This window comes from Pleurodeles waltl, chromosome 11 (genome assembly GCF_031143425.1).
Source record: "Pleurodeles waltl isolate 20211129_DDA chromosome 11, aPleWal1.hap1.20221129, whole genome shotgun sequence".
NCBI classification, from domain to species: Eukaryota; Metazoa; Chordata; class Amphibia; order Caudata; family Salamandridae; genus Pleurodeles; species Pleurodeles waltl.
This window is the reverse complement of record NC_090450.1, coordinates 592,013,164-592,039,418: the sequence shown is the minus strand read 5'-3', so window position 1 is coordinate 592,039,418 and position 26,255 is coordinate 592,013,164. Positions and strand designations below refer to the sequence as shown.

General features: G+C 42.3%; 1 protein-coding gene across 2 annotated transcripts in view; it reads right to left on the bottom strand.

Annotated features, from left to right (window-relative positions):
• The window catches only part of ADD2 (adducin 2), a 309,265-nt gene that overhangs the window by 238,178 nt on the left and 44,832 nt on the right, over nt 1–26,255 (bottom strand). For both annotated transcript variants that reach the window (XM_069214100.1, XM_069214101.1), the window contains exon 2: nt 12,227–12,437. In XM_069214100.1, the coding sequence (XP_069070201.1) occupies nt 12,227–12,409 (183 nt within the window). In that variant the 5' untranslated portion in view covers nt 12,410–12,437. The remainder of the gene's footprint in view (nt 1–12,226; nt 12,438–26,255) is intronic.

Below are 26,255 nucleotides of genomic sequence, written 5' to 3'. Positions count from 1 at the left end.
CCTTGCTTTCCCACCTAATTTCAAGATAAAACGGAGGTCTGGTGGAGAACTGTCTTATTTTTAAGCAGTAATTATCTGTGAAGCTACTTGCCATGCACACGTTTACGCAGGTGGAGACCTAGCTTTTGCTACCACTCCTGCACCAACTTCGGATTTTATACAGATGTTGGTATATAGCCTATGACAGTGATTTTGGCTTTTCCACTAGCCATCGTATGTCAAGGTTTGTTGCCTTAAGTGATTTACCATGCCAATTGATGTCTCCCCTCAGGCAAGAAAGAATATAATTAATTCACGTGCCTCAATTAGTCTAACTCAGTGGTTCCCAACCTGTGGTTTGGGGACCTCTGGGAGTCCGTAAAGCCTGCTCAGGCGGTCCGCGACTGCTTACAAAATTAAATAATATTAAGAGATTAGGTCCCCAGCTTCAGTAATGACTCAGTCAGGGGTCCACGGATTCCAATAATGATTTAGTGGGGGTCCCTGGGTTCCAGTAATGATACAGTGGGGGTCCACAGAAGTCAAAAGGTTAGGAACCACTGGTCTAACTCATCTCACACACACGGCAGGTCATATTTTAGTTTTAGGCTTAAGTTCTGCTAATATTCGTAGCTTAAATAAGAAGTTTCCTGTTCCATGATGTGATCATTAAGTTTTTTTTACTTTTATTTACTCCAGTGAAGTGCTTGATACAGCAGTTTACGTAACGTACTACGACGCCAAGTGAAACTTTGAATGTTTAAATGCCTCCAACCTGGGAGGTGCCTTGGATAAATACAATTGTACTTTATGCAATGTCGCTCAAGAAATTAATTATAACTTTGACCTGTGGATTAACCAAGCTTTAGAAGAAATTGGTCCATATTGAAAAAAACATTGGATCATAGATTGCCCACTGCTCCTTGGTATATAATAGAGTGCTTAATGAATCTAAACAAGCATGTACGGAACTGGTGGGAACGTAGAGACAAATGTATTTGTTGAATTATAAAATGAAATATAAAGATGTCTGTAAGGAAATGCATTCCTTGGCATGGTTACCCCCTGAAGTTTTGCCTTTTGTTGATGCCAGTTATGATTGAAAGAGTGCTGGGGACCCTGCTAACCAGGCCCCAGCACCAGTGTTCCTTCCCTAAACTGTACCTTTGTTCCCACAATTGGCACAGCCCTGGCACACAGTTAAGTCCCTTATAATTGGTACCCCAGGTACCAAGGGCCTTGTGGCCAGGGAAGGTCTCTAAGTGCTGCAGCATATATTATGCCACCCTGGGGACCCCTCACTCAGCACATGCACACTGCCTCACAGCTTGTGTGTGCTGGTGGGGAGAAAATGACTAAGTCGACATGGCACTCCCTTCAGGGTGCCATGCCCACCTCTCACTGCCTGTGGCATAGGTAAGTCACCCCTCTAGCAGGCCTTACAGCCCTAAGGCAGTGTGCACTATACCACGGGTGAGGGCATAGTTGCATGAGCACTATGCCCCTACAGTGTCTAAGCAAAACAAACATTGTAAGTGCAGAGTAGCCATAAAGAGTATATGGTCTGGGAGTCTGTCAATTAAGAAATCCACAGTTCCATAATGGCTACACTGAAATCTGGGACGTTTGGTATCAAGATTCTCAGCACAATAAATGCACACTGATGCCAGTGTGGAATGTATTGTAAAATACACCCAGACGGCATCTTACAGATGCCCCCTGAATACCAGTCCAACTCCTAGTGCTAGGCTGACCAGTTTCTGCCAGCCTGCCACAACAGATGAGTTTCTGGCACATGGGGTGAATGCCTTTGTCACTCTGTGGCCAGGAACAAAGCCTGTATTGGGTGGAGGTGCTTCTCACCTCCCCCTGCAGGAACTGTAACACCTGGTAGTGAACCTGAAAGGCTCATGCCTTTTGTTACAGCACCCCAGGGCATCCCAGCTAGTGGAGATGCCCGCCTCCCCGTCCACTGCCCCCACTTTTGGCGGCAAGGCTGGAGGAGATAATGAGAAAAACAAGGAGGAGTCACCCGCCCCTAAGGTGTCCTGAGCTGAGTTGACCCATGCCTTTAGAAATCCTCCATCTTAAGTTTGGAGGATTCCCTCAATCGGAATAGGGATGTGCCCCCCTCCCCTCAGGGCGGGGGCACAAAGAGGGTTTAGCCACCCTTCAGGACAGTAGCAATTGGCTACTGCCCCCCAGACCTAAACACACCCCTAAATTTACTATTTAGAGGCGACCCTGAACCCAGGAAATCAGATTCCTGCAACCCTAAGAAAGGAGAAGGACTGCTGACCTGAAAGCCCCGCAGAGACGATGGAGACAACAACTGACTTGGTCCCAGCCATACCAGCCTGTCTCCAGACTCAAAGAACCTGAACAGCGACGCATCCGACAGGGACCAGTGACCTCTGAGGACTCAGAGGACTGCCCTGAACACGAATTACCAAGAAACTTTCGAGAACAGTGGCACGGTTAAAAACCTGCAACAACTTTGCAAAAAAGAAACAACTTTCATAGAACTCTCTCTTCCCGCCGGAAGCTTGAGACTTCACACACTGCACCTGTCACCCCGGGCTCAAGTTCAGGAGAACCAACACCGCAGAGAGGACTCCCAGGTGACTAAGACGACGTGGGCACCCTGAGTCGACCCCCCTGCACCCCCACAGTGACGCCTGCAGAGAAGATCCAGAAACTCCCCCTTACCGCGACTGTCTGGTAAAAAGGAACCCGATGCCTGGTCCAAGCACTGCACCTGCAGCCCCCAGGACCGAGCTGAATCTCCTACCAGTGCAGGAGTGACCAGCAGGTGGCCCTCATCCTAGCCCAGTCGGTGGCTGGCCTGAGAAGCCCCCGTGTGTCCTGCCTGCATCGCCTAGGTGACCCCTGGGTCCCTCTATTGCTTTCAATAGCAAACCCGAAGCCTACTTTGCCTACTGCACCCAGTCGCCCCTGTGCTGCTGAAGGTGTGCCCCCCCCCCCCAGTGCTCTACAAACCCCCCTGGTCTGCTCCCCAAGGATGCAGGTACTTACCTGTAAGCAGACTAGGGCCGGAGCACCCCTGTTCTTCATGGGTGCCTATGTGTTTTGGGCTCTCCTTTGACCTCTGCACCTGACCGGCCTTGTGTTGCTGGTGCAGTGGCTTTGGAGTTGCCTTGAACCCCCAACGGTGGGCTGCCTATGCCCAGGAGACTGACTGTGTAAGTGCTTTACTTATCTGAGAAACTTAACCAAACTTGCCTCCCCCAGGAACTGTTGATTTTTGCACAGTGTCCAGTTTTAAAATAGCTTATTGCCATTTTAACCTAAACTGTGTGTACTACTGTTTGAAATCAAAGTTGTATACTCACCTGTGTGAAGTACCTTGCATTTTATGTACTTACCTCAAATCTTGAATCTTGTGGTTCTAAAATAAATTAAGAAAATATATTTTTCTATATAAAACTATTGGCCTGGAGTTAAGTCTTTGAGTGAGTGTTCCTCATTTATGGTCTGTGTGTGTACAACAAATTCTTAACACTATCCTCTGATAGGCCTGCTGCTCGAACACACTACCACAAAACAGAGCATTAGTATTATCTAATTTTGCCACTATCAACCTCTAAGAGGAACCCTTGGACTCTGTGCTCACTATCTTTCACTTTGAGATAGTGTATACAGAGCCAACTTCCTACAATGTCTTAACAAACTTTAAAGCACAGCTGAGGCATTTTTACACACAATATTAATCTAACCGAATAATATCAAGCACTATCGTAGCAAGATCATTTTTTAAGTCATGCAAGAATTTATAGGTTTTCGCCACCACAGACAGATTTATGCCTTTAGCCGACAATTGTAATTGGTCAAATTTTTTGCTGATAAAATTCAGAACATCTGGGCATCTTTCACTAAGTCAAATGTCCCGATAAATTCATCAATGAATAACACTTTTTGTATGAATTCTTATTGCTTTCCTTTCACCAATGTAGACCTGAGGTTATTCTTAAGATAATTAAAGCAGATAAATAGGGCTCCCCAGAGACTTCTCGTCTGGTAAGCTTCTTTAGATCACTTTATACTGACCAATTACCACCCAATCTCTAGGCTTCTTTTCTGTGTTAAATTGCAGAAAAAGTTACACACAAAGCTGGTCTCGTCTGTATCATAGTACTGAAGGGGCACTCATTGCAGTCCAGAATGAGTTAAGAATGATCTTGAACCATAGTGCTAAATTATTTGTTTTATCCTGGGCTTTTGATATGGTGTGCCAAGACATTTCACTATCGAGATTAATGATCAAGTGTCAACAATGTTTTTTTCCTATTTAAAAGCTCACAACCAATCTCTTTCCGAGTGATTGTTGATTCTCCACTCTCATTTCGACCACAGACGAAAATGCTCATGACTCCTTGTTTTTCCATCTAAAGTTTTAAAGAAAAATTCCATTCTTTCTAGCCTCACAGGCGATATTTGGAGCTCGCAAGCGTCACTGTAATACTTTGTATTTAGGCCTGAAGTAATACACAATCCAACATCTCCAAATACAAGATTGTTCAGCGTCCTTACGTCTCAATATCCCTAGGTACTCCTCTGTTGGACCCCATTTACACAGGCTGCACTGGCTGCTAATAAGAAAACATATTTTATTAAAGAGCCTATGCATCTGTTTTAAAACTTTATATGAGCACGGACCTCTTTATTTAGCAGCTATTTCATCACTACTGCCCTCGAGGGTCCTGCCCTTAGGTTCAGCACATTATTTCAAATTCTATTGGTTATTATAAGGCATGGCATGGCGATCAATCCTTCACCTATCTGACAGAGAAATATTGGCACAATCTCCCTTTCCATTTATATTCTGAAAACATTTAATTAGATTGAGGAAACAAAAAAACGTGGTCGTTCCTGCAGCAGACACATTATAACAGGTTTTATATCTAAAATGCACTCTTTATCTTAGCACCAGAGTGCCTTAATCAGAAACTGCACGCTTTACAAAATCAAAAATAAATAGATGTGCTGAACGTGAACTGGAAAGATTGCTGCAGTTGGGAGGCTGCTTCGACAAACATCATATGGAGGTAAAGGGTTAGTTATCAGTGCACATTGGACTTTAATAGGTAAAATGTATATCACGTCAAAGACATACAGCCTTTTTTCAACAAGTCTACCTGCTGGCACTCTTGCTTCAACTGAATTTACTCTCCCAATCCTTGGCTATGTCTTCACTTGTATGCAATAAGTACACAGTACTTAACATCTCTCAGACATACCTCAATAAGGTACTGACTTGTCAGATAACTGTTTTTCCCACAGCTCTTTAAGGATTATGCTTTTGTCATTGGCTCAGCTCTCATTGGCTAACTGATGTCACTCAGAACCAGTTGGAATAAATACCCTGTAATTCACAGTTCTACATCTGTAATTCTATATATCTACCATTTTCAGAATAGACAGCTTAAGTGTGCAATCATGGTTTGGATTGAGGGAAGAGGAAAAGTATTTCATCCCAAAAGAACAGTTTCCCTGCTTAATAGATCTTCATGCCTCCTCTCATCATGAAGTACAACTATTACCATTCTTTTGCTTATCTTTGCCATTCGAAGCCCTTGACGGTAAACAAAAGACTTTCACCAATATAAATGAACCATCAGGGATTACTTGCTTGTAAAATACATTTCTAATTTAACCCATAATGGTTGTATCACATATTTTAGGCCAACCTACGATTGTCAAAGACATGGACCTGTCGATTATCGAGTATTTGAAACGGATACTCAAAATGAACCACTGAAAAAATACAACCTAATTTTTTTTTTTTTATTTACGATCTGGCAGAGTAGGTTGATTTGAAAGATGTATGCCTGCATTCACAAAAACTATGGGCCTGTTTACAAAATGTTTTACTGGTCACAAATTCTCAGATTCTGTATATCTGAGGGTTTGCAACCGCTAAAACACTTTTTGTAATTTACTAAACCCAATTAGTGAACCAGAAAAGGTTTTCCAAATTGTTGAATGGGTTAAGTGAACATTAAGGAATCACTATTTGGAAGGGGTAGTTTATGGGTGTCCCTTTCAAATATTAATTCCTTTAGAGATGTATTAATGTCTTGTGATTACAATTCGGTCGAAAAATATTAACTTTTTACCACCAATTCAAAACTGAAGGTAAGCCATTCTCAAATCGGAAGGGGTCTATAGGACACCTCTTTTCCTTTGAGAATGTTGACAAAAATATTTTTTAGGAGTAGGCAGTGGTCCATGGGACTACTGCCTACTTCTCTCACATGGTGGTCTACTGAACCAAGGTGCTGTAGCCAATCATGCTTATAAGTGAAAGTAAGGTCCTCCCAGCTTGGGATATCAGCCAATGAATATACTACACACTGAGCTATGTATTATACGTCTTTTTTCGTCTGTCTATAACTACAAACTCAACATTATAAACCTGCATTCACACCACCATGTTCTAACATTCGTGTCATCACTATGGAGTCTTTTAGGAGCAAACAGGTTTGGTCATTCACACTCACATGACACTACATCTTCCCCTCTGTTAAATTAAAAAATACATTTGCTTTACAAACATAGGCACAATCATAACTCTTCAATAAGCCTTCTTGGCGCTTTGATGACTCATTCCGATCGTGTCTTCAGAAACTGGGAATCGGCAACAGGAATGTCCATGATCTGCTTTGGGGATGCAGGAGCAACAGCAGCCTGTAGATTTCCAATTGGTTTTTTTTAACCCGTCTCTGCATTGACATCAGTATCTGACGAGCAATGAGCTGCATGTCTAAAATGGGAGGAATCGTGCATGATTTATTTCCCAGGACATTATGCAGTCACCATGTGTCCTTTTCTGGTTACAACATGGAATTACTCAGTGTCAAATGGAGCCTCAGAATTATGTTTTCTCGGCTGATGGATGGGCACTCAAACTCCTCTTGTGAAAACAATGTATTTTGCATGTTGCCTCTCATCTGCATACGTCTTTATTTTCTTTTTATGATCCAAGTCTTTTGTATGGGTCTCTTCATCAGTTCTTGATCTTGTGTTGGTCCACTAAGGTAACTTGTTTGTCATTGCTCTACAGAACATCAATGTTGCAGGGCTTTCATCTGTGGTGGAGTGAGTCGAATGGTAAACTCGTAGAGTAGAATTTAAGCCAGTCTTGAGGTCAAGTTTTTCTAAAGCAGCATGCTGGCTGAACAACTTTCTTTAATGTACTCATGAAACGTTCAACAAGGCCGTTGGCCTGTGGCCAAAAAGATGTGCTCTTCAGATGCTTCACATTAAGCAGATTGAGAAAGTCTCAGAATTTTCGACTATTGAAAGGTGGCCATTGCCAGATTTTTTGAAATTGCTGGAATGCCCCATGTCACAAAAATGTAATCAAATCTCTCAATGCCTCTTTCCTGAGTGACTGCTGAGAGATCTATTAATGGTAAGCACCATCAGGTGATGTCCATTGTCAAGTGGACTGAAAAAGTCAACAGCAATTCTTTTCCATGCATGCTTTGGCAATTCTAATATATTTAAGTAGTTTTCAATGACAGGCAACAGCATAAATGACAGGCCTTCAACTCCCTTTCAACTCTTGCATCAGGATTAGGAAACCAGCCTTGATCTCAGAGAGCTTGTTTTGTGGCAACAGCTCCACAATCTCCTTCATGGGCTATCTGTTGACGCACACTCTCTGGAATTACAATTCTCGAGCCTCTCAGAATTATGCCGTCTTGTGTCACTGACAGTTCATCTTTGACATTGTTTAACTACTAGTATTCACTGTCACTGGTATGAAGTGGAGTATGTTGGTTTCATGACCGGTGTGTGATAAGGTCTCTCAGTTTTAACATGTCACTGTCTTGATTTATAGCCATGACAATTTGTTCTAATGAAATGGCAGTTGGTGCGTTTGATTTCACAATGATGTTTATGTAGGCCTCAGCTGTCTTATATGTGGTACCTAGATACTGTATAGGCACTCCGGAGAAGTAGTTGGCAGGGTTTTGATCGTTCCTTGGACGATGCACAATTGTGTGGTTGTACTCTTGTAATTGTAGACCCCACTGTTCAATGTGCAAATGCATTTTGTCCTTTGTATTGCCAAAGATGGCCAGTAATGCCTGATGATCTGTCACAAGCATGAAAGGTTTTCCGTATAGGAACACGTGGAAATGTTTACAAACCCACACCACTGCTAAACTCTCTTTTTCAACTTGTGAATAAGCATGTTCAGTCTGGGGCAAACGTGTGCTTACAGATGCCACAAGCATTTGGGTGTCTGTTGTGCAAGGGTTGCGCCTAACCCGACCGGCCTAGCGTCAACAACAATTTCTGTGTGTAAGTTTGGATCAAAATATGCCATTTTTGTATCATTTTCAATAGCTTGTTTGATTCTTTGAAACTTTGCTCACATTTATGCAAACAGAAAAATGAAACATTCTTTTACGTCAACTCTTTCAATAAAGCAATCACAGTGGCAAAGTCTTGTATGAATCTGGAACAATAACTGTCCATGCCAAGGAATGAGCGTAACATGGAAACATCTTGTGCATGACTGGCAGTTGACAACGCATGTACTTTAGTTGGATCTGGTGTCATGCCCCCCATCAGAAAAGATATGGCCAAAGAATTTAGCTTTGTCTTATTGAATTTCCATTTCTCAGCATTTAGCTTTAAACCTGCGTTAATGAGTAAGCAACACACTTGCCTGAGAACTTTATTGTGCTCCTTCTGTGTAGCTCTGAAAAACTAATATGGCATCTCTGCAGCTGATGACACACTGAAACTTAGTCTTCTGTAGTGAAACAGACCAATATGTGTAGAAAAGGTTGTAATGTACCTGAAATTCTCCTTGAGTTCCAACTGATGAGATCCTTTATTCAAATCAAGGTGAGAGAAGAGTTTTGCACCATACAATTGTGTTATGTCAGCAATGTGTGGACCTGGATGTCAATCTCTATCAATTGCCTTGTTCGCTTGATGCATATCCATGCAGATATGTACAGCTCCTTCACTGTCCTTTTTGGGCACTATCACTATGTGAAAAACCCACGGCATAGGACCAGTAGAACGCTCAATGACGTCATGCTTAAGTAAGGATTTGAGTTCCTTTTAAACAGCTTATTGTAAATGAAAAGCAATTCTTCTGTGTCTTTGAGTGACAGGAAGGAAATCCTCACTACTATGCTATTGTACTTTCATAGTCACCATGAAACAATGACGGGAACTGACTTACTATTTCGTGAGCATTCATGTTGTAGTTCACTGAGATCAGTCCTTTATCGGCAGCTGTGCTGAAACTGAGTGACCAGGCACTTGATGCTGTACCTTGAATCATGTGGTGCTTGCACTTTTGTTTTCTTGTGTTTCATAGTCGCTACGATTGAACCTTTACTTTTCAAGGGTGTCGATGCAGCCCATATGCACACTTTAGTTTTCACTGGTGTTAGTTGTGGCAATGGAGATAGTTCACTATATTTCTCCTCAGGCATAATGTTTTATTTTTCAGACTAAACATCGGAATGGCACAATCATCTTCTTCACTTTCACTTGATACAGACAAACTTGTTGACGATTATTTATTATTTGGATGACAACAGACTTTGTTTGGTGTCAAGTTGTCTCAATTGATATTGTTGCTTGGCCTTGTTGGCATGCATCTAGCATCGCATCTGGAACGTTCAGTAGGCCATTTTGTCTTCTCACCGTGACACTTACTTTTTCCTTCTCATGCAAACCCTTACAAAATAGTTCTTTCTACCATAGCCTTTGCATATCTGTCAAAAGGCGGGACAATTACATTCATGTGGAAGTGATAGTCTACCTCTGAAATATAACTTTCTTCCCTGGAGACATCCCCTTGTGTCCTTTCACTTTGTGACTTGGCTTGCTTTTCATGTTCATGACTGACTCACTTTGGGCACCTCCGGCCTCCATGTCAGCAGCCTGTTGATCTGCACACTATTCAGCTCTGGCAGCCATGACCACTCTCTCCAGACTAAGAGTTTCTCTCAGCATTTGTCGTCTAATGGAGTCTGACAGGAATCCGTCAATACCTCTAAGACATATTGCTTCTTCGTCATTAAAGTTATTGAATCTACAGTGTTTGATGAGCATATCCAGTCCCTCAACAAATTTGTCTATGGTTTCAACAAATGTACCTTTCATAATCTACATTCAGTATTGGATTGAATTTGAGAATAAATGCTTCTTTAATAACTTCACCAGCTTGCAGTATTTTCTTTATGACTTTTTACACCATCACCAGCAAGCTTATTCAGGTATTTGATAATCTTCTTATGATTTGTTTCTTATAGCACATCTATGAACTCTTCAAATGTCTGTATCCCAAAAGTTCATCTATCACCAATATTCTGCTTTCTGGCAGTATCCAAGGGTGGTGGTGGTTTTAGGAAGGCAGCAGCATTATAATTGTTCACGGGAGTGCCTGACACTGTGACTGGAGCTTTCTATGACTCCATCTGCCATCTATCAGGATTCGTTTCATTCATACCATCAGCCTGGCTCAGTGAAGTGCTGTCTCAGGGCCATCTTTTATGCTTACTAGAAATGTGGCTTCTTTCTTGGTCTCTATTGGAAGAATAGCCTTCTACTGGGCCTCTTGTCACTTCAAGGATGGACGGCTCCATAAGCACAACTCAGGCACTTCTCTTGTGCAACTTCCAGTTGCAGTATATTGACTCTCTTAATCAGATTTGGTAAGCAGATGACCTTTCCTTGTATCTGAATTGCTGCGTTTCAGGGGTTCTTTTGAGCTTTTGACACCTGGATTATCACTGCATTACAGCGCTTCTGATCACAGAGTTACCATGAATTTTTTGTCGCCATTTGTTGCCCTTTCAAAACCTTGTTGTATCCACCTTCAGCAAAAGTGCTCCATATACTGCATAGCTTTACATTGCGTTGTAGCGCAGTAACTTTCAATATGGCCTTGCTAGTAGTTTCTTGGCTAACGATGTGGTAACTTCTCAGGGAAGATTTATTTCTCTTCAAACACTTCACACCAGCTGGTGTTGTGGTTTCACTCCACACACGCCACAAATTGACTCAGCATTTTAGCAAATGCACACCTGGCAGATACAAGCAGTTTGCATGGACCATGGCAAACTCTCTGGGAGAGCACGGTCAATCTGCATGTTACTTATCACCTATCTCATCGCTAGTTGTAGTGTCATCCCTACGCTGGGTAACTGCCAATGAATACGTCACACACAGAGCTATGTATTATATGTCTTTATTGGTCTGCGTGTAACTGCAAACTCAACATTCTAAAACTGCATTCACTTCACCACATTCTAACACTCAGGTCGTCACTCTACAAAGTCTTTCAGGAGCGAAAAGGGTTCTGTCTTTCACACTCAAACGACACTACAGTGAGAGGGAGGTCAAATTGTGACCCACTACAATTCAGAATTTTTGTGAATTGACCTATAAGTACATAGGTCAGTTGGAAAATTCCTTTCCTTTTCCAATAAGTCAGTTCACAATTTACAACCACCTTTTGCAAATGGCAAATTTGCAAAATCAGGACTCATTTTTATTTGAAGGTTTGGAAGGCACCATGGAGCTGGAATTCATTCTTAACTAGACTCATATATAAATGTTTGCTTGTTTCTTTTGTCGTGGCTTGGGCATTCGCTCTCCATCTTCTCATTCACAAACTGACAGATACATGTAGGGTTTGTCATGTCATTATAGATAATAACATTCAAAGAAAAATCAGAGGATTATGACAGTAATAAACAATAGCCTCATTACTGATCCCAAATTTTAAAATAATGTTATTGGGCCTTGGATATTTAACTTTGTGACAGCCTCCAAAACTACTGCGCTTCAAGAAAATCACTCACAGGTAAGAATCCCCCTCATATCCTGGCCTTTACTGTGTATCTATGTTTCTATTCACCTTCTTTCAGGGTCTTTGTGTTGTTTTTCTTAATTCATGAAAGACATTATTTGAATCCCAGGGACCTCTAGGGCATGCGGGGGTATTAACATGCCATTAATTACTCACTCCCTAAATCCTCTTCATGCCAAAAATAATATATCAATATTTCAAGGCAAGGTGATGCCATACCTCTTATCGACCCAGGTATATCAGGTGTTAATCTCCTAAAAACATGATACTCTACGAACAATAACAAAGTAAGCTGTATTTGACAGCAACGCAGTCTGAGCTATGTGCTAATATTGTAGGTTTATAATGTACTGTGATATAACATTCACTTACAGGACTCTGTAGAATCATGGTCACACGTTTCTTCTGCTCCATAACATTGAAATCTTGTCTGAGATCAGCAGCCATATTGTGAAGCCTCAGATATTCAGGATCACCCTCAGAAAGCTGGTCAATGAGGCTATGCTCATACGGGGGCAGGGAAGACACTGCTTCTGGAGTGGTGGCGGTGCTCATCTTTACAACTGCTCCCAATCCTTTATATCTAAAGAAAATACAAGCTATGAGTCAATATACAAGGTAAATATATTTCAAGCACATTTCTGGAATGTTAGACCTTTATGACATGCTCCCTTAAATGCATAATAAAATCTTCAACCAACAACAGAAAAGGTTACTTAGAAAGAGTGACGTCTTGAGAAAATATGTGAATGTGTCTGTCCACATTGCAGCTGATAGCACCTAACTGCAGTAACCGGTGTAGGGATTAATCAAGTGGTTGAAGAATTAATCATCCTTGGTATTATGTGATAAATTAAGGATGTTGGGAAAAGATTACATTTGCACAGAGAAAATGTCCATGCTTATTTCACCTAACACCAAATGTGTACTGAGTTTAAAAGGTGAGGTAAATAAATGCTGTCTTGGCTACCCTAGTACTTAAAGCACAAAAAAAACAGCTGGAGTATCCGCAACAAATTACACATATGTGATTCACACCGTGTTACAACATATGGTCAAAAATGCATATTTTGTTAATATAATATTCCTTAAATTTGTAACTCAGTTTGTTGCTATAATAATTTTAAGAACCATTATTTTATTGCTCTGAAGTATTTCATGAGAAGACTTTAATCAAATTGCTAGTTTAAACACATGGAACAAAGTACTACTGAAGGAACATATATTTCTTAAGTTGTAGTCATAATTGCACATCTTAATGAGGGACGACAAGTGCTTAATTGTGTTTGCCTTTCAAAGCCTGTTTTCAATTAACTGTCTCTGACAGACACTTCTGTACAGTCCACATATTTAGAATCTAATATTCAATTAGAAAATTTTATTGGAGTTTTTATATTTATTTTTGTTCTTCATGTCAACACCGTCAATAACCATTCAATTGAGAGACTATAAAAATCTATAAATAATACAACACTCACCAATACATTACACAGTAGGAAGCCAGAATTTGTTTTCTTACACCGTTTCCATCACTCCCCCTTTTTAGAGAGTAGGGCCCTTGCTGTTCACTAAATGTTCATTATACTAAGTAGCTAAGGCATTATTAGCTGTTAAAGAGGCTCACACCATCTCCCATGCCTAGAAATACCAAATGTAAAGTTAGGGAAGCATACTCAATGATCCTAATATTTGTGAAAAAACTGTCCTCATTTTTCAGCTATGATGAAACAGGTTGCAACCTATGAATTATTTTGCTTAAGGACCTCTGGTTTTTGCAACTTCCCTGTGGTGTGGGACTCATTAATGGAGTCTCACCCACTGAAAGCCTAAGGAAAGATGAATTGAGTTATAAAGTCCAGTTCCCATCTTTTTAATTGAGATGTGCTGCTGCACAGCTTGGTTAAGAGACTCTCCATAAATTATGTGTGAACAAGTAGACACACAATACAGGCTGAGAAAAGAAGACTGTAGTCTGACTCTGCAGACATCTGCGCACAGGTAGTACTGTCACAGACGACACCTAGATTCAATTGGTTGTGATCTGCTAAGGCCTTGTAGTTCTACAGAGAATCCAAAAAGAAATGTACTCTTCCCTTTTGGCTAAAGTGTGAATCTGTACTCTTTAAACTGATTTGCACTTTAGGCAAAGTATGCCTAAAACGTAGGTGCCATCGAGATAGAAGGATCATTGACATGTCCTTTCATATCAACTCCTGGGTATTAAAATCATATTGAGAGTCTTTTTACTCCATATGGGTTTGTTCATGTGCTTATACATTTGGCAGTTTTCCAGCACCAGATTTACTGGAATTCATGCTTTGAACGATGTCCTGTTATAAGCGTTAGTACCACTGCTGCCCAGGTGAAAAAGCCCCTCTGAAGGAACAGGGCTATCCTGGTTAATTCTATATCAGTTGATTAGCAGCATCTCTCGGTCAAGGGGGTGGACTGTCAGTGGGCTGATTCCTGAAAGTGCCAGGTCGTATAGAAGAATTATGTGGCACCAGCAGACTGGGTAGTCACTTCTACTTTCCTGACCATCCCACACATCGATTTTTAAACCTCTACAGAGCTTAGAAGAAGTCGAAGACAAGTAGGAGACGATAACGAGCGAGCATGGCTGATGAACCAGTGTATGGGGTGAAGAATTCCACACTCTGAACAGGTACTCCTGGATCATCTTGTTTCCAGGGCTGCTAGCACCAGCTCAATGGCTCCCTCTCAGGACCAGCAAAGGGTAGTCTTGCTGGGACCATGAAAGGAGGGAGACCCTTGGACTTTAGTGGAATTGTCCTGTTTCTGGGTGCCCCTGGAATGGGTTCTATATGCTCCTACTGGACATACAGGCACCTTGTTAGTGGCTAAAGCCCTGGGGGATTGGGCGGTGCAGGCAGGGAGAGTGGTCTACCGTATGGGCCTTGAGTGCTGCTGCCAATAAGATCATGGGTCTACAGACCACCTGGTTTTGACAGTGGGGATGGTCCAGGCCCCTACAGGCATACTGCTTCTAGAGAGAAATACACCTCAGGTCAGAGATTCAGCAAAAGAAATGCTTTGCTAAAATTTGGGGGTCAGGAGACAAAACTAGGTCACTCTTAATGGAGCAGGCCACTGAGAACTCAGAGCAGAAAACACTGGCCAAATCAGCCCACCAAGGCCCAAGGTCTTCTCTAGTAGCAACTCATACCTGACCTATGGAGGACTGCAGGGGGTGCCCTAGTGGTTGAATGCACCTGCATGTAGATAGATTTGAGGAGGGATCGATGTTTATCCCCCCAGGGAGCCGATGTATATTTGGGTCCCCAAGGCAACAAGCAGCACAGCTGCACCATACTCAAATATTTGTTTCCTTTTTCATAAAGGCTTGAGACCAGTGAAGATGTCTTACCTGACTGGGAAGTACCTGCAGTGACTGGAGTTGCCTCACATAGGCTTATGATTTAACATGTTCGAGTGTCAACTGCTCTAGATCCCATTGATAATACTATCAGTATTTTAGGGGCTGGTCAATTATTTTTTTCACCAGACACTTTGTGAATATTTGTAACTTTGTATGTAGTATTTAGCTGTATGAGTTTTAAATACCTTTCATTTTATAAAAGAAAAGCACTGATAGAACATCATTTGTCTGATATTTGCTGCTTTGCTGAGTTCTGATTATCTTCTAGCCCAGACCTCCTACCTGAGTCAACTTTGATCTGACTTGCAGAGTTACCCAGAGAACTAAGTGCTAAAAGGGATACTTGATGCCCAGTTGGAGGGTTCACTGTATGAGAGATGCTAGACTAAAGTAGCCAAAGTGTCCATGTGATATTGTTAAACCCCGTAGCTCCTGATTGCTCTGGGACATCCCAGCCCGCATTTTAAACATCAACCTTGAAACGTTCCAAGCCATAAGGTGTACAATATGAATAGTTTGCATATATCTAGTGATAGCAAATTACACATATGTATACGGTGTAGATCTTAGCAAAGTCAACTAATTAATGGATCTGTGTTTGACACAGATGTTGTTTGTCAATAGCTCTAAGTTATCCCTTGAAGAAAACAATTATGATGCAAGTATATTAGTTTTTAAATCTACATTTAACAGTGTGTCCATACGAAATGCTTTCCAAAGCCCTTGCTAGCCACACTAAAGAATGTGTCACTATGACATTTCACATGTCTTAGGGACATATATGTGTACAATTATTACAATACTTTAAGCAGGGTACAAAGGTGTGCAACCTAAGACTCTAATTGAGAGTAGCAGTAGTCATACAATGTGGTCAAAAGATGACAGGAAGGTGTGCATGATAAAAAAGCTAAATATTTATGTGCATAAAGTTTAAGAGCACTATGCTCAACCAACTGGGCCAATTAGTATTTAAGATTTATTCAAAATCAGATCTCTCATGACAAACTTCTTGAGAAAACTCAGTCTTTGTTAGTGGTCTTTATGCGCCTGTGTTAAGTTTTGAATAGAGAGGTTAGGCCCTCATTACGAGGCTGATGGTCTTCAGACCCCCAGCCTGGCAGTTGTGGTTGAACCGCTGCCAAAAATGCACTACGGTCGGACCACTGGCACATTTCCTTTGGCCGACGGCCTGGCGGGGCCAGCGGTCTCAATCCACCAGGGCAGTGCTGCAAGCAGCGCTGCCCTGGGGATTACGACCCCCCGCCGGCTTTGGCATGGCGGTTGCACTTGGCATGGAGAGTGCAGGGAATCCCCCTGGCCAGACCATGCCGAAAAGAAATCCATGGTGCCACCAATTTATGCACCACCAAGCTAATCCAACAGAAGCTCATGTTGGTGTGCTTCGAATTATCTCTTCAGTTCAGTTCCCACTAGCCCCCTTCATGGTTCAAATAATTAGCAATGCTCTAAGAACCTGAGATTAAGTGACTTAAAGACAAATAAAAGTTACAGCAGAATGTTTCACCTTTAAGGCTACCTTCAATACATTCAGTATCAGTCTGCTATAAGCCACCTTTATAATTTTGTTTTTATATATATGCACAATGTGTTGTCCCTATATTTGTGTTTATGATGTATCTGTGTAGTTCAGGGCAGCACTCTGATCATATGATAAGATCTGTGTGAGATATATGGCTCTGAAGTGCAGTTAGTCAATGATATCTCATTGCAAACAAACTGTTTTATCAATAAAACACAAAGTAGCAAACGTGTGTGTTTGGATAAACAATTTAGTAGTTATCTCCCTGGAGCGCATGCTAGGAGAGTAGCTATTGATTACTGACAAACAGTATAAATGGAATACCAAAACACATTTTGAGTGAGCAATCAAGGGCAGAAGGACCTCTTGCATAACATTATGTTGTACCCATGATTACAAGTCGTTTTATAGAAAATTCACTGTTTCATACCTGGAGATAAGCCTGCAAAAGCAATTTTTCTCCACAGGGAAACTTTTTCCACGTGGAGCAATTTCTTCTGCTAGAGCACTATCAAATATGGGATTGTGCCCATTACTTTCAAAGCCTGAGAACTGACTTATTCTTGTTATTCACCGCAGTAACTTTCCAGAATGAAAAGAAAGGTCTGCAAAACTTTTGTGAACATCTTTAAACTTGCAAGTTTGGGAGTATCCCGCAACTTTTTCTTCAGAAGCTGCTCAGAAAGGCCTCTTGTCCCCCATGGTTGGAGATATACTTGAATGGACAATCATTAAAATTAGCGTTTTCCACACACAAGTAAATCTAAGCAGCAGATGGAAATATGAATTAATGTTGACCTTGTTATTTAGAAGAAAGGAATTTCCACTTGCAGATACGTTTCCTACACACATAGGATCAACTTGACATTGCAAAGGAAGTCTATCCACAAAGGTAAATGTACACGAGTACATATACATGAGTAAATTGGCTCTTGCACTTTTGGGCAATGTCTACACACCCTGAAACAAGGATGGGGAGGCAAATTTACAAGTGTAAAATTATCACTGGTAACTTTTCACAAATAGGTGGAGAGCTCCACCACCGTCGTGCAGATCTCCCTGTGGGAAAGAGTGGGACATATGATTGAAGTTTATTTTATTTTCTTGTAAAATAAGAATAAAGAATACATTACAATCATTATTTTTAACCTAAAATTAATAACATAAAATGTGAGGGCACATTAACTCTTCAAAATAAATTTAATGTTGGCTAAATAGTTTAAGAAATATATATATATGCATTTGTTATAATTAATAAACCAAATAAAATAAAAGCACCCTACCTAGCAATTTTACGTTTTAATCGACATTTGTTACATTTAATTAAAAGTTACACAATTGTGTTTAATTACAATATATATATATATATATATATATATATTACCTACTAGCAGTCACCCGTAAGTAGTTATACTTAGGACCTAGTTTCTATAGAAAAAGTGTTTTTATACTCGCCTATATCTTTGGTGGCGATGAAAAATGTTCACAAAATTTTCCAAAAAATATGACGCACATCTCAGCTGCTGTCTGGGAAGTGTCAGGGTGATCGGTGAAGAGGTGGCTGGAAAAAAGGGGTGTCCCAAAACGTGTTTTCTCCATGTTAATTTCCCTAGGGATTTTGAATAGGAATAGCAGCCGAACCACTGGACAGACAATTTGGCAGAAAGCTAGCTCATGGTCCAGAAAGCAACCTTTTTGTGATTTGTTGTAAATCCATTCAGTAGTTTTCTAATTATGAAATGAAAACCAAATATATATATATATATAGGAAAGAAGTGACTCAAACAGATGATCTCACTAAAGAACAAAAATATATTTCTACTACTATTATATTTATATTATATTATATTTTTATTTACTATATATTTAGTAGTAGAAATATATTTTTGTTCTTTAGTGAGATCATCTGTTTGAGTCACTTCTTTCCTATATATACCTGACAGAAAAGTTGCGGTCACCATTTTGTTTCTCGCATTGCCAGTGAGGGGGGTGGGGAAAATCAGTATACAAACATGTAAGGGGTCAAGATACAAATATCCTGACCTCATAGGACAAATGGAGGGGGAACCCCTCATGCCAAACAACTGCTGGGTTTTTTTGTGTTTTTTTGGCCGATCTGCAGATTCGAGGATCCTCCTCGGATCCTTGGGAAAAGCAATGCCTTGATTGGCTTGCCACAACCTGACACAAATAGAGAATTTCTATGTGTTTTTTTTAACGAACACATCAATGACACAAACACAGGTTACAGGGAAGTTATAGTTAGGCTGATGTTTTACCTGTACAAAACCATAGAAATTCAGCAGTTATAGTTATACTTATTTGAAGAAACTATAACTCATGCAGGAAAGTAACTTTGGGCAACAAGTTATAGTTTCTTAGCATAAGAAGAACTATAACTGCTGAATGTTTATGGTTTTGTATGGGTAAAACTTCAACCTAACAATAACGTCCCTTTTTCAATGAATATACACGTGTGTGTGTGTGTGTAAATATATTTATATACACACACACATATATATATGTGTATATATATATATATATATATATATATATATATATACACACACACACACACCCAGTAGTACTAGTTTACGTACTACAAAATGCAGTTTGTGAATTGTGCCCTATGTGATTTGGATATGATGACAGCAGACACCTAAGGGTTAAAGAACTGCTACCAGGAATTGGCCAAGCTGATTTGAGTGCTTTGACAGAAAACTGACCCCAGTAAAATATCCATCTCCAGGCAAACAGACGTTACTGGCCATCAAATTTAACAACAAGGGTTTTTTCACTTCTGCTGGCATGGGCCCCTGTATGGCATACTTTCAAACTGGGAACCAAGTACTTATTTTAGCACTTGACTCTGTGTTAAGAGGTAGAGTAGTCACAGTCACTGCTTGTTCTTCAAAAGGAAAAGTACCTTAATACAAGCAAAACTGAATACCACACACACAATTACAAATATTTACAAAATAGTAGGTGAACAAACCAATAGGAACACCCTCCAAGGTGCCTTTTAAGCTACCAGGGATGCACATTAAAGAAAGGTCACAGTACACCCAAAATGAGGGTTAGGCTACATAGATCTGGTTTGCAAGATACAGATCACCTAGAAGTGCAATAGTGCCATAAATGCCTACATAGCATAATGTAGTACGATTTTATAAAGCATCAGGCCTGGTGGTTTTGTCATGGTATACCACCACCATACATTCAATAGTGAAATGTGAAAATGTCAAAATTAATAGATATTTCAGGATGCTATTACAAATGAGCACACATGTTAACTTAATATGTACCACCTGGCTCCAGAGGGTTGGTGATTCTCCTCCAAAGATCCTTCCCATTAGTGGTATCCCGGTTCTCTCTTGGCCCTCTGGTGAGATATGAAGCTCTATATGTTCTATTAAAGGCAAACACTGCAACTTCATGAGTGTATTTATTCCACTTACTCTTGTAAGTCCAACACTGCAAGTCATGTGAAACTACTAGTGGGCACACCAAAGGGGGTCACAGTGGTTGGGACCGACTTTAACTACATTATGTGGAAGTTGGATGCATCAGTGGCTGCTGGGACAAGGCAGAGGGAAGGGAAGAGGCTGGCAGAGTTGGTATATGCATGGGACCATGTGATGCCTGGCACATATCGAACCCCTGGAATTCACCCATGTCAAAAAGGTGGCTTCCTAAGTTCTAACAAGGGTTTGCATTTGTGACTCTGGAGAACACAACATAAGATAATATTGCCTTCATTACCATTGGTACAGCGCAGATTATGTTTGCACATACTATACAGCACACACAGAGCTAAACATCCGACCCCAGTGCATAGTGACCCCAACATTTCCCTCATATTTTCTAGTAATTCTGCGGGCATACCCTTGCTGCATATACCAGTTCAACAGCTCTAGAGTTCTACTGTTTTGCAATGTCCCTTTTAGTGGACACCGTCTTGATCCCAACCAAGGTGCGTTTACAGCGGGCCCCACCACCATGCCCTCCAAAATTCCCAGCAAAGCCACCCATGGTGGGAGGTCGATTGGTCTATCCAAGACCTGGGACAAAAGAAGACATATCTTTTGCCAATAGGCAAGAATAGCCTCAGGCCATGTGGTAAAAGTCCCCCAATAAATGTGTTGCAGCAGAAGCACTTGGGATCAGGGATCCTGTTGGCCTTCCACAGTTGCTGGGGAGTAAGGTTAGAGTAGTGGAGATAATTAAGATGAATTAACTGCAACCTCTCTGATAATACCGAGGTGCGTAGGGCAACGCAGGTGTCATGCAAGTTATCATCAAGCAGCACCACCCATCACTCCTAGTGACACCTCAAGTTCCTCATCAAACCCAGTGAATGTAGGACCAGCAACCTGTAAATCTGGGATATCTCTCCCTTCCTAAGGGGAACGAGGAGAAGCTTAGCTGCGAGCGGTATTCGTTCAGATGGGTCAGTAATGGCATCCTGGTAGCAAGCAAGGATGTGGTGCAATTGTAAATAGGGATAAAATTGAGACTACTGCTGCTGAAACTTGGCTGTACGTTTTGGAAGGGCTTCATCTGCTTTCCTGCCCTGACATCTCCCACCTGTGATATGCAAATGAGGTCCTACTTTCTGGGTCTCTCAAGGCACATGGAGTGTGTCAGCCAGTGGCCCGGACAGAGCGGCCTCTCTTGATTCACCCTACAATGCCAAACAATCCAGCATCTCGCTGACCAGCAGGCAAAAATAACTACCATAGTGACTTCCAGGAACACCTGGGGAATGGGGTCTCCATATGTAGGAAAGTACCATCTTGCCTGGCATGTTACCCCCATATTTCACTGTATATATGTTGTTTTAGTTGTATGTGTCACTGGGACCCTGCCAGCCAGGGCCCCAGTGCTCATAAGTGTGCCCTGTATGTGTTCCCTGTGTGATGACTAACTGTCTCACTGAGGCTCTGCTAACCAGAACCTCAGTGGTTATGCTCTCTCATTTCTTTCCAAATTGTCACTAACAGGCTAGTGACCAATTTAACCAATTTACATTGGCATACTGGAACACCCTTATAATTCCTTAGTATATGGTACTGAGGTACCCAGGGTATTGGGGTTCCAGGACATCCCTATGGGCTGCAGCATTTCGTTTGCCACCCATAGGGAGCTCTGACAATTCTTACACAGGCCTGCCACTGCAGCCTGAGTGAAATAATGCCCACATTATTTCACAGCCATTTTACACTGCACTTAAGTAACTTATAAGTCACCTATATGTCTAACCTTTACCTGGTAAAGGTTGGGTGCTAAGTTACTTAGTGTGTGGGCACCCTGGCACTAGCCAAGGTGCCCCCACATTGTTCAGGGCAAATTCCCCGGACTTTGTGAGTGCGGGGACACCATTACACGCGTGCACTATACATATGTCACTACATATGTATAGCGTCACAATGGTAACTCCGAACATGGCCATGTAACATGTCTAAGATCATGGAATTGCCACCCCAATGCCATTCTGGCATTGGGGGGACAATTCCATGATCCCCGGAGTCTCTAGCACAGACCCGGGTACTGCCAAACTACCTTTCCCGGGGTTTCCCTGCAGCTGCTGCCAACCCCTCAGACAGGCAGCTGCCCTCCTGGGGTCCAGCCAGGCCTGGCCCAGGATGGCAGAACAAAGAACTTCCTCTGAGAGAGGGTGTGACACCCTCTCCCTTTGGAAAATGGTGTGAAGGCAGGGGAGGAGTAGCCTCCCCCAGCCTCTGGAAATGCTTCGTTGGGCACAGATGTGCCCAATTCTGCATAAGCCAGTCTACACCGGTTCAGGGACCCCTTAGCCCCTGCTCTGGCGCAAAACTGGACAAAGGAAAGGGGAGTCACCACTCCCCTGACCTGCACCTCTCCTGGGAGGTGCCCAGAGCTCCTCCAGTGTGCTCCAGACCTCTGCCATCTTGGAAACAGAGGTGCTGCTGGCACACTGGACTGCTCTGAGTGGCCAGTGCCACCAGGTGACGTCAGAGACTCCTGCTGATAGGCTCCTTCAGGTGTTAGTAGCCTTTCCTCTCTCCTAGGTAGCCAAACCCTCTTTTCTGGCTATTTAGGGTCTCTGTCTCTGGGGAAACTGGAGATAACGAATGCATGAGCTCAGCCGAGTTCCTCTGCATCTCTCTCTTCACCTTCTGATAAGGAATCGACCGCTGACCGCGCTGGAAGCCTGCAAACCTGCAACATAGTAGCAAAGACGACTACTGCAACTCTGTAACGCTGATCCTGCCGCCTTCTCGACTGTTTTCCTGCTTGTGCATGCTGTGGGGGTAGCCTGCCTCCTCTCTGCACCAGAAGCTCCGAAGAAATCTCCCGTGGGTCGACGGAATCTTCCCCCTGCAACCGTAGGGCACCAAAAAGCTGCATTACCGGTCCCTTGGGTCTCCTCTCAGCACGACGAGCGAGGTCCCTCGAATCCAGCGACGCTGTCCAAGTGACCCCCACAGTCCAGTGACTCTTCAGCCCAAGTTTGGTGGAGGTAATTCCTTGCCTCACCTCGATGGGCTGCATTGCTGGGAACCGCGACTTTGCAGCTACTCCGGCCCCTGTGCACTTCCGGCAGAAATCCTTTGTGCACAGCCAAGCCTGGGTCCACGGCACTCTAACCTGCATTGCACGACTTTCTAAGTTGGTCTCCGGCGACGTGGGACTCCTTTGTGCAACTTCGGCGAGCACCGTTTCACGCATCCTCGTAGTGCCTGTTTCTGGCACTTCTCCGGGTGCTACCTGCTTCAGTGAGGGCTCTTTGTCTTGCTCGACGTCCCCTCTCTCTGCAGGTCCAATTTGCGACCTCCTGGTCCCTCCTGGGCCCCAGCAGTGTCCAAAAATGCCAAACGCACGATTTGCGTGTAGCAAGGCTTGTTGGCGTCCTTCCAGCGGGAAAACACTTCTGCACGACTCTCCAAGGCGAGAGGGATCCGTCCACCAAAGGGGAAGTCTCTAGCCCTTTTCGTTCCTGCAGAAACCTCAGCTTCTTCTGTCCAGTCGAAGCTTCTTTGCACCCGCAGCTGGCATTTCCTGGGCATATGCCCATCTCCGACTTGCTTGTGACTTTTGGACTTGGTCCCCTTGTTCCACAGGTACCCTAGATTGGAAATCCACAGTTGTTGCATTGCTGGTTTGTGTCTTTCCTGCATTATTCCTCTAACACGACTCTTTTGTCCTTAGGGGAACTTTAGTGCACTTTGCACTCACTTTTCAGGGTCTTGGGGAGGGTTATTTTTCTAACTCTCACTATTTTCTAATAGTCCCAGCGACCCTCTACAAGGTCACATAGGTTTGGGGTCCATTCGTGGTTCGCATTCCACTTTTGGAGTATATGGTTTGTGTTGCCCCTATCCCTATGTTTCCCCATTGCATCCTATTGTAACTATACATTGTTTGCACTGTTTTCTAAGACTATACTGCATACTTTTGCTATTGTGTATATATATCTTGTGTATATTTCCTATCCTCTCACTGAGGGTACACTCTAAGATACTTTGGCATATTGTCATAAAAATAAAGTACCTTTATTTTTAGTATAACTGTGTATTGTGTTTTCTTATGATATTGTGCATATGACACTAAGTGGTACTGTAGTAGCTTCACGCGTCTCCTAGTTCAGCCTAAGCTGCTCTGCTAAGCTACCATTATCTATCAGCCTAAGCTGCTAGACACCCTATACACTAATAAGGGATAACTGGGCCTGGTGCAAGGTGCAAGTACCCCTTGGTACTCACTACAAGCCAGTCCAGCCTCCTACATTGGTTGTGCAGTGGTGGGATAAGTGCTTGAGACTACTTACCACTCTTGTCATTGTACTTTTCATAAGAGAAAAATATACAAAACAAGGTCAGTGTATATACACATAGCCAAAAAGTTTTGCATTTCCTCTTTTCACTCTTTTCTAAGTGCTGAAAAGTACTTCTAAAACTTTCAAAAAGTTCTTAAAAGTTTAAAAAGTTTTTTCTGTCTTTCCAAAAAGTTCTGAAAACTTTTTTCTCTTTTTCTATCACTTTAACTCTCTCTAAAAAATGTCTGGCACAGGAAAAAATGTTGAACTGTCCAAACTTGCATATGATCACCTTAGCTGGAAAGGAGCAAGGAGTCTCTGCATAGAGAGAGGTTTGAGTGTAGGGAAGAATCCTTCCTTAGAACTGTTAATTAATATGCTTAGAGTACAGGATAAGGCCATAAGTGCCCAATCTGTAGAAAAAGTAGCTAATGGTTCTCAATCTGATCCAGGGACTCCCCCAGGAAAAGGTTCAGGAAAGAAACTTCTCAGCCTGCCCATTACTAGACAGTCTAGCATAGTTGGTACAGAGGTTGAATCACACCATACTAATGGTGTGCTCTCACATTATACTGGTAGCCAAGCTGTTAGGGTGCCCTCTGTAAGGGACAGGTCTCCTTCTGTTCATTCCCATCATACCTCTGTATCTAGAAATGTCCCTCCCACCCACCCTGATGACAGATTGTTAGAAAGGGAGCTCAATAGATTGAGAGTGGAACAAACCAGACTGAAGCTCAAGAAGCAACAGCTGTATTTGGATAGACAGTCTTTAGAAGTAGAGAGGGAAAGACAGAAGTTGAGTTTAGAAACCCATGGTGGCAGCAGCAGTATTCCCCATAGTCATCCTGCAAAAGAGCATGATTCCAGGAATCTGCACAAGATAGTTCCCCCTTATAAGGAGGGGGATGACATTAACAAGTGGTTTGCTGCACTTGAGAGGGCGTGTGCTGTACAGGATGTCCCTCAAAAGCAGTGGGCTGCTATCCTATGGCTATCATTTACTGGAAAAGGTAGGGATAGGCTCCTTACTGTAAAAGAAAATGATGCTAATAATTTCCAAGTTCTTAAGAATGCACTCCTGGATGGTTATGGCTTAACCACTGAACAGTACAGGATAAAGTTCAGAGAGACCAAAAAGGAGTCTTCACAAGACTGGGTTGATTTCATTGACCAGGCAGTGAAGGCCTTGGAGGGGTGGTTACATGGCAGTAAAGTTACTGATTATGACAGCCTGTATAACTTAATCCTGAGAGAGCATATTCTTAATAATTGTGTGTCTGATTTGTTGCACCAGTACTTGGTGGACTCTGATCTGACCTCTCCCCAAGAATTGGGAAAGAAGGCAGACAAATGGGTCAGAACAAGAGTGAACAGAAAAGTTCATACAGGGGGTGACAAAGATGGCAACAAAAAGAAGGATGGTAAGTCTTCTGACAAGGGTGGGGACAAATCTAAAAATGAGTCTTCATCAGGCCCACAAAAACACTCTGATGGGGGTGGTGGGTCCAAATCCTCCTTTAATCAGAACAAGGAAAAGAAACCATGGTGCTATTTATGTAAAATAAAAGGCCATTGGACAACAGATCCCAGTTGTCCAAAGAAAGGCACCACAGCTCCTACCACTACAACCCCTACTGCTACACCTAGTGTCCCTACTAATAGC